This window comes from Canis lupus, chromosome 29 (genome assembly GCF_011100685.1).
Source record: "Canis lupus familiaris isolate Mischka breed German Shepherd chromosome 29, alternate assembly UU_Cfam_GSD_1.0, whole genome shotgun sequence".
NCBI classification, from domain to species: Eukaryota; Metazoa; Chordata; class Mammalia; order Carnivora; family Canidae; genus Canis; species Canis lupus.
In genome coordinates, this window is record NC_049250.1 from 20,759,691 (window position 1) to 20,774,931 (window position 15,241).

General features: G+C 34.8%; 1 protein-coding gene across 14 annotated transcripts in view; it reads right to left on the reverse strand.

Moving 5' to 3' along the window:
* The window catches only part of EYA1 (EYA transcriptional coactivator and phosphatase 1), a 418,629-nt gene that overhangs the window by 99,614 nt on the left and 303,774 nt on the right, over nt 1-15,241 (reverse strand). For all 14 annotated transcript variants that reach the window (XM_038579507.1, XM_038579505.1, XM_038579506.1 and 11 more), the window contains 2 exons: nt 9,003-9,085; nt 8,422-8,608 (listed from right to left, as the gene is read on the reverse strand). In XM_038579507.1, the coding sequence (XP_038435435.1) occupies nt 8,422-8,608; nt 9,003-9,085 (270 nt within the window). The remainder of the gene's footprint in view (nt 1-8,421; nt 8,609-9,002; nt 9,086-15,241) is intronic.

A 15,241-nucleotide genomic window follows, 5' to 3' on the forward strand; every position in this document is an offset into this window, starting at 1 on the left:
AATAAATGTTTGGGAGGGATAGCAAACAAATTTAGCTCAATAATATATGCTTTTTTATTTTGGGTATTTATATACAAATCATAAGTATAAGTAGAAGAAAGAATTACATATTTGAATCCACATATACTAAAATTGACTCTATATAGCATCCTGACTTCCAGACAACAAACTGAAAAAATTAGTCAAACCAGTAATGAGGCACCAAACAGGAAAATGCTAAAGCACTGATTTTTTTTTACTTCTTAGAAACACAGTCCAAAACTCAACAATAAGGCAACTTATATTTATGATATTCCTGACAATATAAAACAAAAATGAACTTAATTTTCAAGAATTTTATAATCTCATTAAGGTTGACACTGTGTTTTCTCTGGGGTTGAGGGGAAAGAAAAAAGAAAGCAAATGCCATCAAGACAAACAAACCCAACAACCCCAAACAAACATCTGTTTTGTTTTCTCACATCTTAATAGCCTGACCATTTTAGACACAAATATTTGTTTTGCCGACAAATGTTTCCAGCATGTTAGTTAAAACTGTTTCAGTAAATGAGTTTATTTTTGAGCTGAACAAATTGTAAACTTCTCCAAAGTCCACAAGGCATTATTAGTAAGAATGAGCAAGCATGGCCTAAAGATTTTCAGAATTGCTCACTTGGCAAAACGGTAGGAGTCAAGATGCATGCTGTTTGCAAACCTCAGGATTGTTTCTACAGTGGACAGATGTAGGCATGTTCGGTAGTATAGATGCGGCCCAAATTTCCTGCATTTATAAGGGAGACGGCCAGCAGTTTAGTTTTTCATCCTGTCACACTGAATTCCTGTGAGAGCTCAGAGTTCCCCTGCAACTTTGCACAAGAATGTTCCCGGTTTTCAGGCGCTTTGCTCTATTTTCCTGGGCCTTGGCAAGGATCAAAGAAGCAGAGGGAACAAATGGTTTCCCATGCATATTGAATTCCCTCTTATACTGATTTTTCCTCTGTCACTTGAAATTCAATATTGGCAAGATTCCCGTACATCACCTTAACCAGTAAATCGTCTGCATGCGGTCAGAGCATGAAAAGGTAGATTTCAAAGTCTACCTTTTTGGTAAGAATTTGAATGAACAAATCCTTGGAAAACCTAACTTTTCTATAGCATCCATATTAAAATTCACTCCTAATGAACAAATAATTAGCTTTATTTCACATTAATGTGTTTTATTTACCATTTACTCTTTTCTCTGATTGCTTTATTTCAAAAATACAATGTTACAGATGACTAGTACTTTCACAAAAATTTGGCCTCAAAATTCTTGATTACCTCAATAATACTTATTCTTTATTGAGCACTTAAGAGCTATGTGCCTCATTTTCCTCATCTGTAAAATGGGGCAAATAGTACCTACACTTCATGGGTATAAGATTACATATAGTGTAAAGCTCTAAAAACATCAATTACATTTTTACTGTGTATTATTATGATAGCTGTCATAATTATAAGATGCTCTAAGAGATTTTTGACCAAAAATGTGCTCAAGCTAAATTATTTAAGCACAGTACAGTAAATGAATTACAAATAAATTCATATTTTGATCAGATATATGGAAGTCATATGATAAAGAAAAGTATTTTTAAAAGAATGGCTTAAGGGGATCACTGGGTGGCTCAGCGGTTTGGCCCAGGGCGTGATCCTGGAGTCCCGGGATTGAGTCCCGCATCAGGCTCCCTGCATGGAGCCTGCTTCTCCCTCTGCCTGTGTCTCTGCCTTTCTCTCTCTCTCTCTCTCTCTCTCTCTCTCTCTCTCTCTCTCTCTCTCGGTGTCTCTCATGAATAAATAAATTTTAAAAAATCTTTAAAAAAAAGAATGGCTTAAGTACTCTAAGAGTCAATTTAGCAAATTCCTTCATGACAATTACTCTCAAGTGGTGGTGAAATAATTTTTATCACTTTTTGAAAAAAAAGTTATGTTGATAATAATATGCCTTAAAATTTTAGTATTTAGTATAAAAAAATAACATTCTTCACATGTCAGTGGCTAAGAGATGATAATATTTGAGTTCAGATACAAAAGGAAAACATCCTAAATGACTTTTTCCTTTTTTTTTCTTACGTCTATATGTTTTTGAACATAAAAGAAAACCACTTACTTTGCAAAGGATTGTTTTAAAAAAGAAATTTAAAAATGAAAACTACCACTTAAAATTTAAGTAACCATGAATTTAACTGTGATATTGTCTTACAAGTCTTAGAATTGAATAAAAAAGGAAAGAGTTGACTCTGACCAAAATTTTCTCCTATAGATAGTGGAATTTGAATTTACCATGGGATATTTTTATTCTCAGAAACTAAACACATTCTTTAACAACTGAAAACCACTTAACTGGAAAAATGTGAATAATTAGACAACCATCACAAAGGATACATACTCATACATCATTAAGTCTTTAATATTTTTCTCCATAAAATGTTTATAAATACATATATCTTTAAAAGGGTTTTGATGATAATGGAAATAAAAATATTTCGAACTAAATAAAAATAAATAGAAACATTAAGTTTTGTGGGTGCACAAAAGCAATACTTAGAGGGAAATTGAAAGCATTTACAGCATGTATTAAAATCAACAATCTAAGCTTCAAGCCTTAGGAAACTAGAAAAAGAAGACCAAATTAAATCAAAAGAAAGAAGAAATAAAAAAAAATCAAAGAAGTCAATGAAATTGAAAACAGGAAAACAATAAGGAAAAAAAAAAATCAATGAAATGGAAAGTTGGCTCTTTGAAAAGATCAATAAAACTGATAAATCTCCAGCCAGGTTAACCAAGGTGGAAAAAAAAAAGGGGGGGGGGGGGAGACACAAATCATTAATATCAGACATGAAAAAGGCCATCACTACCAATCCCCTGAACATTAAATGGTAATAAAGGAATATTATGAGTAATTCTATGCCCACCAATTATATAACCTACATAGTATGAACCATTCTGTGAAAGACAATCTACTCACAGAAGGAGAAATAGATAATCTGAATAGGTTTATATATATTAAAGAAATTGAATCAATAATTAACCTTCCAAAACAGCACTAGGCCTAGATGGCTTCACTGGTGAATTCTACCAAATATTTAGGAAATAAATGATATGAATTCTTTACAATCTGTTCCAGAAAATAGAAGCAGAAAAAAACATTTCCTAACTTAGTCTATGATGTTATCCTAATAGTTATCCACTATTATCCTAATACCAAAACCAGACAAAGACATTATAAGAAATGAAAACCACAGACCAATACATCTCATGAACATAGATTCAAAGATTCTTAAAATATTAGCACAACTGAATCCAACAATGTATATAAAGATTTATACACCATGACAAAGTGGGATTTATTCCAGGTAGGAAAAGCTGGTTCTGCATTTGAAAATCAATTAATGTAATTCATCACATCAACAGGCTAAGGAAGACAAATCATATGATCATATCAACAGATGCAGAAAAAGCACTGGATACAATCCAATACCAATTCATGACACAAATGCTGAGCAAACGGGGGACAAGGGAAAACTTCCTCAAGTTGATAAAACATATCTATTAAGAATATATAGCTAACATCACACTTAATGATGAGAAATCAGTATTCTAAGATCACGAAAACCAGACAGGATGTCTCCTGTACCACTCCTATTCAACACTGTCCTGGCTAATGCAATAAGGTAAGAAAAGGAAACAAATGATATTCAGAGTAGGAAGAAAGACATAAATCTCTGTTCACAAATTACATACCTGTATATGTAAAACAATATATCAAAGAATCAACAGTAAAACTTCTGGAACTAGTAAGCGATTATAGAAGATTCTGGGTATAAGGATTATATACAGAAGTCAATTGCTTTCCTAGATACCAGCAATGAGCAATTGAATTTGAATTTAAAATGTTACATGATTTAATTAGCACCAAAAAAAGGAGAAAAACCTAAAAAATATGTATAAAATCTATATGAGGGAAACTATAGGACTCTGATGAAAAAAATAAAAAAGTAAATTAATGGAGAGATATTCCATGTACATGGATAAGAAGACTCAATATTGTCAAGATTCCATATATTCCGTTTTCCCCAAATTGACCTTTAGATTCAATGCAATTCTAAACAAAACTCAAGTGAATTCCTTGGTGGATACTGACAAGCTGACTAAAGATTCTGTGGAAAGGCAGAGGACCATGGATAGCCAACACAATATTGAGGAAGAACCCAGTCAGAGGAGTGATACTACCCAACTTAAGGACTTATTATACAAAACCACAATAATCAAGACACTGTGGTATCAGAAAAAGAATAGACAAATTGATGAAAGAGAACAGAGAGCCCAGAAATAGACCCACCCACATATAGTCAACTGATCTTTGATGAAGTAAAGGTAACTCAGTGGGCAAGAGAGAGGCTTTTCAACAAACGGTGCTACAATAACTGGGCATCCACATGCCAAAAAAGAAATAAAAGAAAAAAGAAAAAAAAGAATCTAGACACTGACTTACACTTTTCACAAAATTTCACTCAGAAAGGATCAGAGACCTAAACATTTTGAAATGGCAAAACTACGAAACTTCTAGATCATCACACAGCAAAAAGCCTAGGTGACCTTGGGCTTGGTAATGAATTTCTAGATACAAAACCAAAAGCATATTCCATGAAAAAGAAAAACTGCTAAGATGGACTTCATTCAAATTAAAAACTTCTGCTCTTTGAAACATACTGTTAAGAGATTTTAAAAAGACAAGCCACAGACTGGGAGAAAGTATTTGCAAAACTTATCTGATAAAGAACTTGCATCCAAAATATACAAGAACTTAAAACTCAACAATAAGAAAACAGCCTCATTAAAAAGTGGGCTAAACATTTGAACAGGCACCTACCAAAGAAGATATTCAGAGCAAATAAATACATGAATACATACTCAACATAATATTTCATTAGGGAAATGCAAACTAAAACAACTAGATACTGCTACCCCTCATTAGGATGGCCAAAATCTGAAATACTGACAACACCAAATGCTGATGAGGTAGTGGAGCAACAGGATTCTCATTCATTGCTTATTGGATCACAAAATGGTATAGCACTTTGGAAGACAATTTGGCAATTCCTTATAAGACTAACCATACTCTTATAGAGTAATTCAGGGATCACACCGCTAGGTATTTATACAATTTGAAGACTTAGGTCTACGGACACCTAAGTTTGTGGCTTAGCGGTTGAACATCTGCCTTCAGCTCAGGGCATGATTCCCGGGGTTCTGGGATCGAGTCCTGCATTGGGATCCTTGCATGGAGCCTTCTTCTCCTTCTGCCTGTGTCTCTGCCTCTCATGAATAAATAAATAAAATCTTTTTTAAAAAAGAGAAAACTTGTGCCTATACAAAAAACCTGAGCACAAATATTTATAGATTTATAAATGCCAAAATTAGAAACAACCAAAATGGGGAGGGAGCATTGCTAGTTAAAGAATAGGTACAATTTTCTTGAGCCCAATAAGTAAATTACAATGTTGCTAAACAACCAGATAAACCTCACCATATTCCCAAAATAGATTAATACTTAAATATTTCCTGGTGATGTAACTTTTATTTTATTTAGATAGTCACCAAATAATGAGTATTTACATGTTTAGCCTGAAAAGTCCTTGTGAGGTTATTATCTTTTTATGTTCATCATGACATAACAATTCCTTAAGCAATACAAGAACAGATATTATAAAGTATGGGAGGAGAGCCACATATACTGTGTATTCATTCTGAACAGTATAATTTCTTGAAACTGAAAGGCAGAAACCTAGCCATACATAAGATCAGATCATAACTAGAGTCTATTTTTCCAATGTAGATAATAGTGACTTTAAACCGAACAGATTATTAAATGTAAAATAAAAAAATCTGAAATTTCAACAAAATAGACATGATTTTAACTATTTTTTATTTCTATCACAAAACATTAGGTTATAGATAATAAATCATTCCTTTGAATTCTTTTTTTTTTTTTTTTTTTTTAAACTTTTATTTATTTATGATAGGCACACAGTGAGAGAGAGAGAGGCAGAGACACAGGCAGAGGGAGAAGCAGGCTCCATGCACCGGGAGCCTGACGTGGGATTCGATCCCGGATATCCAGGACCGCGCCCTGGGCCAAAGGCAGGCGCCAAACCGCTGCGCCACCCAGGGATCCCTCCTTTGAATTCTTTAACGACTTTATGGACTCTATCATTCAAACTTCCTTTTCATCGAAGACAAGTCTACCATCTTACATATGACTAGTAATAAAGGAAAATTAGCACCAAAAGACTTTGGCTGAATCCATCATACTGCAAAAGTAAACAAACAAACCAAAACCCCCTACACCAGACTAAATCCTCTTTGAATTCCTCAAGTAATTCACATTTCTTTTTAATGTGGAAACTCACTGAACTTTTCACTTCTAACTACATAAGGAAGACTGATACATACGTTTATTTTAGTGGGAAGTAGTAAATACAAGAAACCTGAAAAATACTTGTCCCCAATCCTATTCATTCCTATTCTGTAGCCATAAAGATATTGCAATTGAAATGAATACCTGAAACACTGAGCATTTATTCAAATAAAATCTAAAATAAATAATTTGATCTTGAAATCATGTAGACATTTTGAAAATCATAATTTTGCATTATTTCCTATGTCACATGGTTCTGTGCCTAGTCCTCCCCACTCTTTCACACAACACCACTTTGATAAATAAAATTCACTTAAAAAAATGGCACAAACTTTTCTGATATGACTGAATTGGTATTTTTTAGAAAGTGCTAATCAAGCTTAATTTTAAAAAAACATGATTAAGTCTTCACTAGCTTGTTTTGTATTGTACTCTTCACAATCAAAATGTCATGAATTAAAGTAACATTACTCTGCTGTCTTCTTTTCTCATTCTATTATTCCACAGATCCTGAAGTTTTTCTACTTGTTTACATAGCTATTCTATTTCAAAGCTCCTTTTAGTCCTCAAGAAGTTTGCATGACTCAGATGGTTCATATGAAAACATGAGATTTCCCTAAAATTGGGACAGGCCATTACCTTTCTCATGATGCCTACATCAACTTGATGGAAGCAGAGAGGAAAATTCTACAATAGCTCTATAATAAATCCAATTTTTGAGAGCGATTATATAGATGTTAAATCTAATTAAAAGACATGTATACTAGATTCTGTGAAAACTGTAATTACACATGTGAACTAAGTGAAAAATAGATCAAGCTAGCTTTTAAAAAATATAGGTAAATGGAATCTGATAAAGATAAAAATGTTGAGTTGTGCAGAAAGAGTTTAGTTATAGGTGGAATACAAGTTTAGGAATGATGTAACTTCCTACTCTAGAGCAAAAGAGTGTTCACATATATTCAGGAAAACGATGTGAAACACCAAAAACCTGAAGGAGATTTTTTTTTTTATGGGGGACATCTGCTAATATTTGTAAGATAAACTTATTGTCCAGATTGAAATTAGCACCTAAAATTTGTTTTCATGATTTAGGGGAACCAACTAGAATTAAGACACTATGATCATGATCTCACAGAAGTGTGTTTCAGAATTTTTAACCTGGCTTGTAGCAAAGAGTGGTCTGGGGCTCTAAGAATAAAAGGCAAAAAGAAAGAAAACTCTGTGATTGTTTGAGGATAAGAGATCACTTCATAATCTATGAAAGGAGACGACATTTTTAACAAGACAAAGGTGAGACGACGTGCAAGAGAAAATAGAAGTATAGATAAAGACCAATTCAGGAAATTAATCATACAGTATTAAAAGTTCCAGAAAAAACTAATGGAAGGCAAGAAATATCAAATACATAGTAGGAAAATTTCCAGAGCTGGAGAGATTGTCATTTGAAAAGGCTTATCAAGGGTTGTGCAGAAGTATGAAAATGCTCTTGCCCAGTCATGAAATTCAGAATTAGGTCATGCATGGAAAGAGTGAGCCAGAGGAATCACTGTTTTCCATTATGAACTCTGGTATCTTTTTTTATTTTGGAGAGATATTTAATTATAATAAACATTGAATTCAAAGTAATATCATTTATTTTTATATTCAGTATGTGGGCAAATATTTATAATTATAGTTAATAATTATAGCTAAATATAATTATGTATCTAAAACATTATATATAGCTCTTGAAAACTGAGTATATTTACAACTAAATAAAGTCTCAATTTAAGTGCTTTTGAAGTTACACCATTTACGCTAAAATTTTTCAGCAAACAAAATTAAATAAAGTTAATGTCACAATCACACTGTTTGACTTACATTCAGGCCTTGCCAAAACTTGCCAAAACTGTGAAACCACTGCATGAATATATGACTGTAGAAAAATGCATTTAAACCACCAGAAATACAGCCTGCAGGACTAATAAAGTGCACATAATTACCTGCTGCGGGATCTGTGACTGCTTGGCTGGTGATGCCAGATGGTGGCTCCTGAAGCTGGTAAGTGGCATTTGTGGACGGTGTCGTTGGGCTGGTGTTACTGCTCGTCATGTAATGGGCTGGATACGGTGAGCTGTTATAATACTGTGCGTACTGACCCTGGCCAAAACTGGGATAAGATGGATAGTCCTACCAAATCAAACCACACAAAAATTATGTCAGAATACTGCTGCTTATTTCTTACTTTTCAAATATAACTATATTTGGGTTTGTGTGTCTTCTCCGAATTTACAAAGGAGCATACAAGTACCCATTGACTGAAGTGCCTACTTGCAAACAAATTTTACATAAGATCAGATACATTCTTCCTACCTTTTCTATTCCATGATGCATTAGGTAAAATTAAGAATCTGAAAAGCAAAGGCTCACCATATAAGACTGAAGAGATTTTTAAAAGAAAAAAATATATTTTATAAGGCTTAGGTAAGCAATCACTTATAGTAGTACACTGTAAACAGATCTAAGAAAATCATCTGTTGCATTAAAAAAAAAATTCTGAAGTTAAAGTGGCTTTTAAAATTACCTGCTGTGAACTGTTAAATCCAGAGGAATTTGTGAGTGAATTATTTCCTGTATATAATCCTGATGATGTTGTAAAACTGCTACCTAAAACAAAGTGAAAAGAAATATGGTTGACTAAACTATGCAGAATAATGTACCTGTAAGAAAGCCTTATTTAGATAAAACAGAGTTGAAGTTCATTGCAAATGCATTTATCTTTAAAACCAGAATCCACTGCCATGACAAAAACTGTGTTTTCTTAAAATAGTTGACATTTTTAGTTTCACCATATTGGAAAGGATTAAAGAGTAAAGAAATTTAAATTTCCACGGGTGTAACTCATAAAATTATGGGCAAAATCATACATTTGTGCAAACATTAGACACTGAGCTTTCTATTTCAATTTGTTGAACAAACCAGTATTTTTTCATAGCTTTACATTAAATATGCTTAACGTAAAATGATGGGATCTGATGAAATGATCTTTAAAGTTCTTGCAAGCTCAAAAACTACAATGATACTTTTAAATGCTTTCAGAATTGTGCTTGTCATTATAATGGCCCACTGAAAAAGCTGATTATTTCATTTCCCAGAAGAATAAATGGCAGCCCTTGAAGTACTTGATAAAACAAGGGCCAAGGAGGAACATGATTGATATATTGTTTTATATATTACATGTGCTCTCTAGGTAACATTCTATTTTTGGAATGTCTACATGTGTTCAGCAATAAGCAGTAGTCATTGTGCAGGATACAAACATAAAAGCAAATCTCAGTTCCCACCCTGGTTTTATTTACTTACTGTTAAGCTATGTAAAGCAGCTTTTTTTTTTTTTTTTTTTTTAATAGATTGAGAGAGAGAGAGAGAAAAAAAAGGAATGAACATATGAATGGCAGGGAAGGAGAGGATCTCAAGCAGGCTCCACACCTAGTGCTGAGTCTGACTCGGGGCTCAGTCCCAATACCCTGAGGTCATAATCTGAGCTGAAATCAAGAGTCTGACACTTAACCAACTGAGCCACTCTGGTGCCTGAATAATATACTATTTTTGATAATCATATTAGCAAAGATTTTTTAAAAGATCAGGGATTGGCAAATGTGCAAACAGTGTCATTCATATGCTACAAAGTGGGAATTTAAATAAGCACAACCTTTCCGGTTGGGCTATTTGGTCAATGATTAAATAACTTTCAGCCAGCAATTTTATTATCAGACATTTACTCTAAGAAAAAACTATATGGCTTTATATAAAGAGACTGTTAGCAAAGATGTTCTTCAGTGTCATTTCTAATAACAAAACATAGAAAGCATTCCCAAGCCCTTAATGGGTGTTATTCAGAAAATGGAACACGATGAAGACATTGAAATGGTATTATAATGATGTTTAATTACATGGAAAATTTTTTCATATTATTTCACTAAAGTAAAAATGAAAACAAGGAAAATGTTTTGGTGATTTTATTTGAAATATTTTTTGAAAGCATAAGACGTTTTGAAAAAGCACAAAAAATCTCAAACATTATCTACGGAAGGGCACAACCACTGGTCACATAATATTGAGGAAGTCAAGACATTTTAAAACTGTCTACTCAGAAGCCGTGTTTCTTCTATAAAAAGAGAAACCTTTTTTTAAAAATTAAAATTTTATGGCAAATGAATGATACAGGCAATAAATGTGTTGGCCATTAGGGAGAAAGTCTTTAGTGTGAATTAGCTATTCACAGAGGCCTTCAAGTATGATGTGGTAGTTAATACATGCCAATTATTTATTTGCTGCTCAACATTTAAGTATGATGTTAAGAGTCAGAAAACAGGGTTTCCAGTCATCACTTAGGAGCTGTTTGGACTTAGGACAAATCATCTAACCACTCTAAGATTCCCTACCTGGGAAAACTACTTCATAAGGTTCTTCCCCAGATCAAATGAGATAATGTTTTAGAAAGCACAATGCCCAATCCATAATACTACACAAATGTTAGGAACTGTTATTGTTTATCTCAGTAAACATTTCTAAAATTCTTCACTGCATTTATGTGTCTTTTCTCTCTTTTTTACTTTCCCAAACTAGATAAATATGACTTAATCTCTTTGCATATCTAAAATTCTTTTCCTACTTACTTATCAAACATCTCCGAACTTTGAAAACCTGATCCAAGGCTTTGTTATTTTTATTAAGGGAAAATATTTCCTAAGCTAGTTTCAAATTTAGTTATCACAGACTCATATTTGAGGTTTCTTTATTTGTGCCTTTCAGGAATACCAATTGTCCAAAGTTCCCATAACACCCATCACAGATAAGCAGAGAGGTCTTACACTCCTAATACTTACTCTGCCATGAAACCTGGAGCCTCAGACAAGCTTCCCATATTACTGTCATTAGCATGTGGCAATCACAAACTTAAACATATATTAAATACTTAAATACCACACAAATAATAACATAATTTTCATGGTGATAATTACATGGGGATAAAAAGATGACTAAGACATAGTTTGGGACCTCACAGGACTTATCAGGATGACATCAGGTTTTTTGGTTTTTGTTTGTTTGTTTGTTTTGTTTTTGTTAAGCACTGGATTTCATGGGCATGTGACTCACTCTGTATTTATCAGTGAACATTTAATTAATATGTGTAAAGCAAACTTACAATGAGCATTTCAAACATGCCTTATAAAATAAAATTTAAATTTCTTTTGGATAAGAGTGTGACTATCAATACTTTTTTAAACTTTATTATATACATTTAATAGGAAACATTACTTTGGGTTATGGCTTGTTATTTTCATTTAAACCTCACATTTCTAGGTTATGACTTGCTACTTTCATTTATACTACACATTTTTGAACAATAAATACTGACCTCAATAATCCCTATCCACCAAGAAAATGAGTAAGATATAGAAAATATATTTTTAAAATGGGTGTTTTCATTCCATAAGTTATTCCCTGGAACACAGTAGAAAAGGCCATGGAAGCTATATTGGCACATATAGGCCACTGAGGTATGACCAAGTAAATCACAGTTCAGTACTTGAAATGGTACCCAAGTGACTTTCCAGACTTAATGCTACTTCTAAGACTGTACATTAGCTGGAATTCAACATAAGTTATATTCATTTACTGGCTGACTGCAGGCCGAGATTCCATTCCATTTAGTATGCTGAAGCAGGCTTTAATGGCACTCCTGTGGCCTAGGAGACTTAATGCAACTTCCAAAAGGGTAAAACTTACTTCAGCGAGAGGTGTACATACTAGAGAATCAGGCTCAGGCAATATTACTTTTGCACCACCAGAATCGGATCTGTAGGGCCATCCCCACCTGCTTTCACATAGGACTCAGGCAAAGAGGGCTGCTTTCAGTCTAGGCCACTGGCACTGGATTTCTGCAACAGCCTCCTTTACTGGTTTCCTGCCCACTTTCTGGCCCTCTCCAGCTCATTTTCCATAAAGGTAGGATACTTTGTCTAATGTGCATATCTGATCTTCTCACTCCCCTGTTTAAAAAAAGTAACTGTTAGTGGCTTCCTCTCGCCCTCAGGATAAAATTCAAACTCCTTACCAGAGCGTATTTATTAGACCCTGGTCTGGCTCCAGTTTATCTTTTGGACTTCTTTGGTTTCTTCCCAATAACCTCAACCACCCAACCCACCCAGATACACATTCCAGCCTAACTTCACACAAATGAAGCAACATGTGGTTCTCTTAAGGCTACTCTTTGCACCTCTTACTTCCTCCCCATTGTATCCTGACTAATCTCTAATCAACTTCATAACTCAGCATGGACTAGAAACCTTTCTTCAGAAAAAACTTCCTTAAATTCCCCTCTTCTCTATTTTCTTAGGCCTGGATTACTTAATCACTTCTCTCTCTCTCTCCAATGTGTATATGGTTTTATACAAATTTATATATATATATATACACACACACACAAATTTATATAATATGTACACAAATGTATATTCATATATACCCATAACTACTTATCAGTATTTTAAGCTAATTAGTACTAATTAATTAGCAAATTAAATACTAATTACATTTTTAAAAATATTTAATTTGTGAAAGAGCTTGTGCTTGCATGAGCAGGGGGAGGGGCAGATGCCCCATGGGGGTTCAATCTCAGGGCCCTGAGATCATGACTTGAGCCAAAATCAAGAGTCAGACACTTCACTGAGCCACCCAGGCATCCCAAATACTAATCATATTTAAACTCATTCTTTCCCTATTAAATAGGCTACAAAGAAACCTTAGAACTTATATAATTGGACATTTGTAGTCAACTCATACAAACATCCCCAGAATACAAAACACAGTAACACTAAAGAGAGACAATGCCTACCGAGCACGAACTATGTGTTAGGAGTGTGCTCATCTTTTACATGCTTTACCTAAACCCCACAACACTTGGATATGATAAGGAATATTAATATTCCCATTTTGCAAATAAGGAAACAAGAGGTCAAGATAATACAGCTTCGGGGCACCTGGGTGGCTCAGTGGTTGAGCATCTGCCTTGGGCTCAGGGTATGATCCCGGGATCCTGGGAGAGTCCAGCATGGAGCTCCCCGCAGGGAGCCTGCTTCTCCTCTGCCTCTTTGTGTCTCTTATGAACAAATAAACACAATCTTTAAAAAAAAACAACAACACATATCCAACATATGGCTATTTGCCAGGCACATTCACAAAGTGTTTGTTAAAAGGCACATATCTAGGCCCCTCATTAGACACAGGAATCCCCACCTCACTGAGGTAGAAGAGTGAGGGTTTGAACCTGAAAATCCACAGGTTTATCAAACACCTCAGTACCTGATTGTTAGCACTACTATGTTTTGTGCCAATTCAGTAGGTGTTTTAGCAACTGCTTCAGAAACCTGTAACCAGTACAGGCTTTCATTTTCTCTAAGAAAGTCATCACCATTGCTAAGCATTTGCAGAATGGAAGTGACACAGAGACCATTTGGGGCACCTTTGGCTCTTGCACTGTGTGAAAGCTCGTAAAGGGAGGAGAAGGTCCCACCGTGATAGCTGATCCGGTGCTCAGTTGGTGCCAATCCCACCAGCTGAACCTCACCAGTTCAGAACACCACAAAGCAAAGGCAAAAGAGCAACCACAACGCTCCCCAAAAAGTTTCGGTGTGTAGCTGCGAACCCACTTCCCTCCCTACGCAGGCACAGCAGGAGAGGCCCATCTGTGGGGAAGGCCACCATACACGGATGCTGAAGGGGAGAGAGGGCAAGACATGACAAAGAAAAACAGACCTCCCTTGTCCATTAGGATCAATCTGCTGAGAGTTTTTGTTTGATTTAGGGTCTTCACTTTGGTCTTACATCACAGAATTAGGCTTAATATTCAGAATTCCTTTATCAAACTAATATAGAAGTCTCCTCCTCCCTAGAGACAAATCACTTTATGTGAAAAGTCACCTCTAGGTAAAGAAGAGGGCAAAAATATTCTATAATAAAATGCTTCAAATTTTATGTGATGTAATCTTACAAAAATTCCCCAAAGTAGGAAGAATTTTCACTTAGAACTCATTATTCCTTAATTATGAGTTTGGCAGGGATAGGCCCAAGTGAAGCTCAAGTAATGCCCAGTATTATTCTTGGTATGGTTTGGAATGAAGTTATGTCCCATGTGGGGTGACAGTGGGGGAACCTTCTTATCCAGTTGTTAAGTCGAAAATCTTACCTATTTAAATCTTACCTATTTCACAAATTACAAAAAATCATAGCAATACTTCTTTTTTGGCAGGGAGAGGAAAAAAAAGAACACTGAAAAAAGTTTTCCTTTCAGAACACTTCTAAGAGACAAGGCTACTCAAGTGAATGAAAGCACCTGTTTAGTTTGGGAAGGGAAATGCAACTGCTCAGAAAAAGCAAGTAGTGTGTTCTGGGAATGCAGTGAAGGAGAAGATCAGAGAATGAAAGTTTTTTTTAGAGAAGTAGAGGAAGAAGGTAAGAGAAGTGAGAAAAGTTTGTTGATAATTTAAGATTAACAGTTCAGGAAAAGACATGGCATTCTTTGAAAAAACTCTAAGAATCTAAATGTTGAATACGCCACTAGGAGCATATTGGGACACGGGAAATGTTAAAGGGTGGAGGGGGTCCGGGGAAGCTGTCCACATGCAAGGATATGTATGGGCCTGGAGAAGGGACATGGGGCTTGGGGCAGAGTCTGGGATGGTTGTGGCTGAGGAGAGGATATCACTGTCCATGCCGTTGCTTATGCTCCCTCATCCACAGCCTGCTAGACTAATTCAG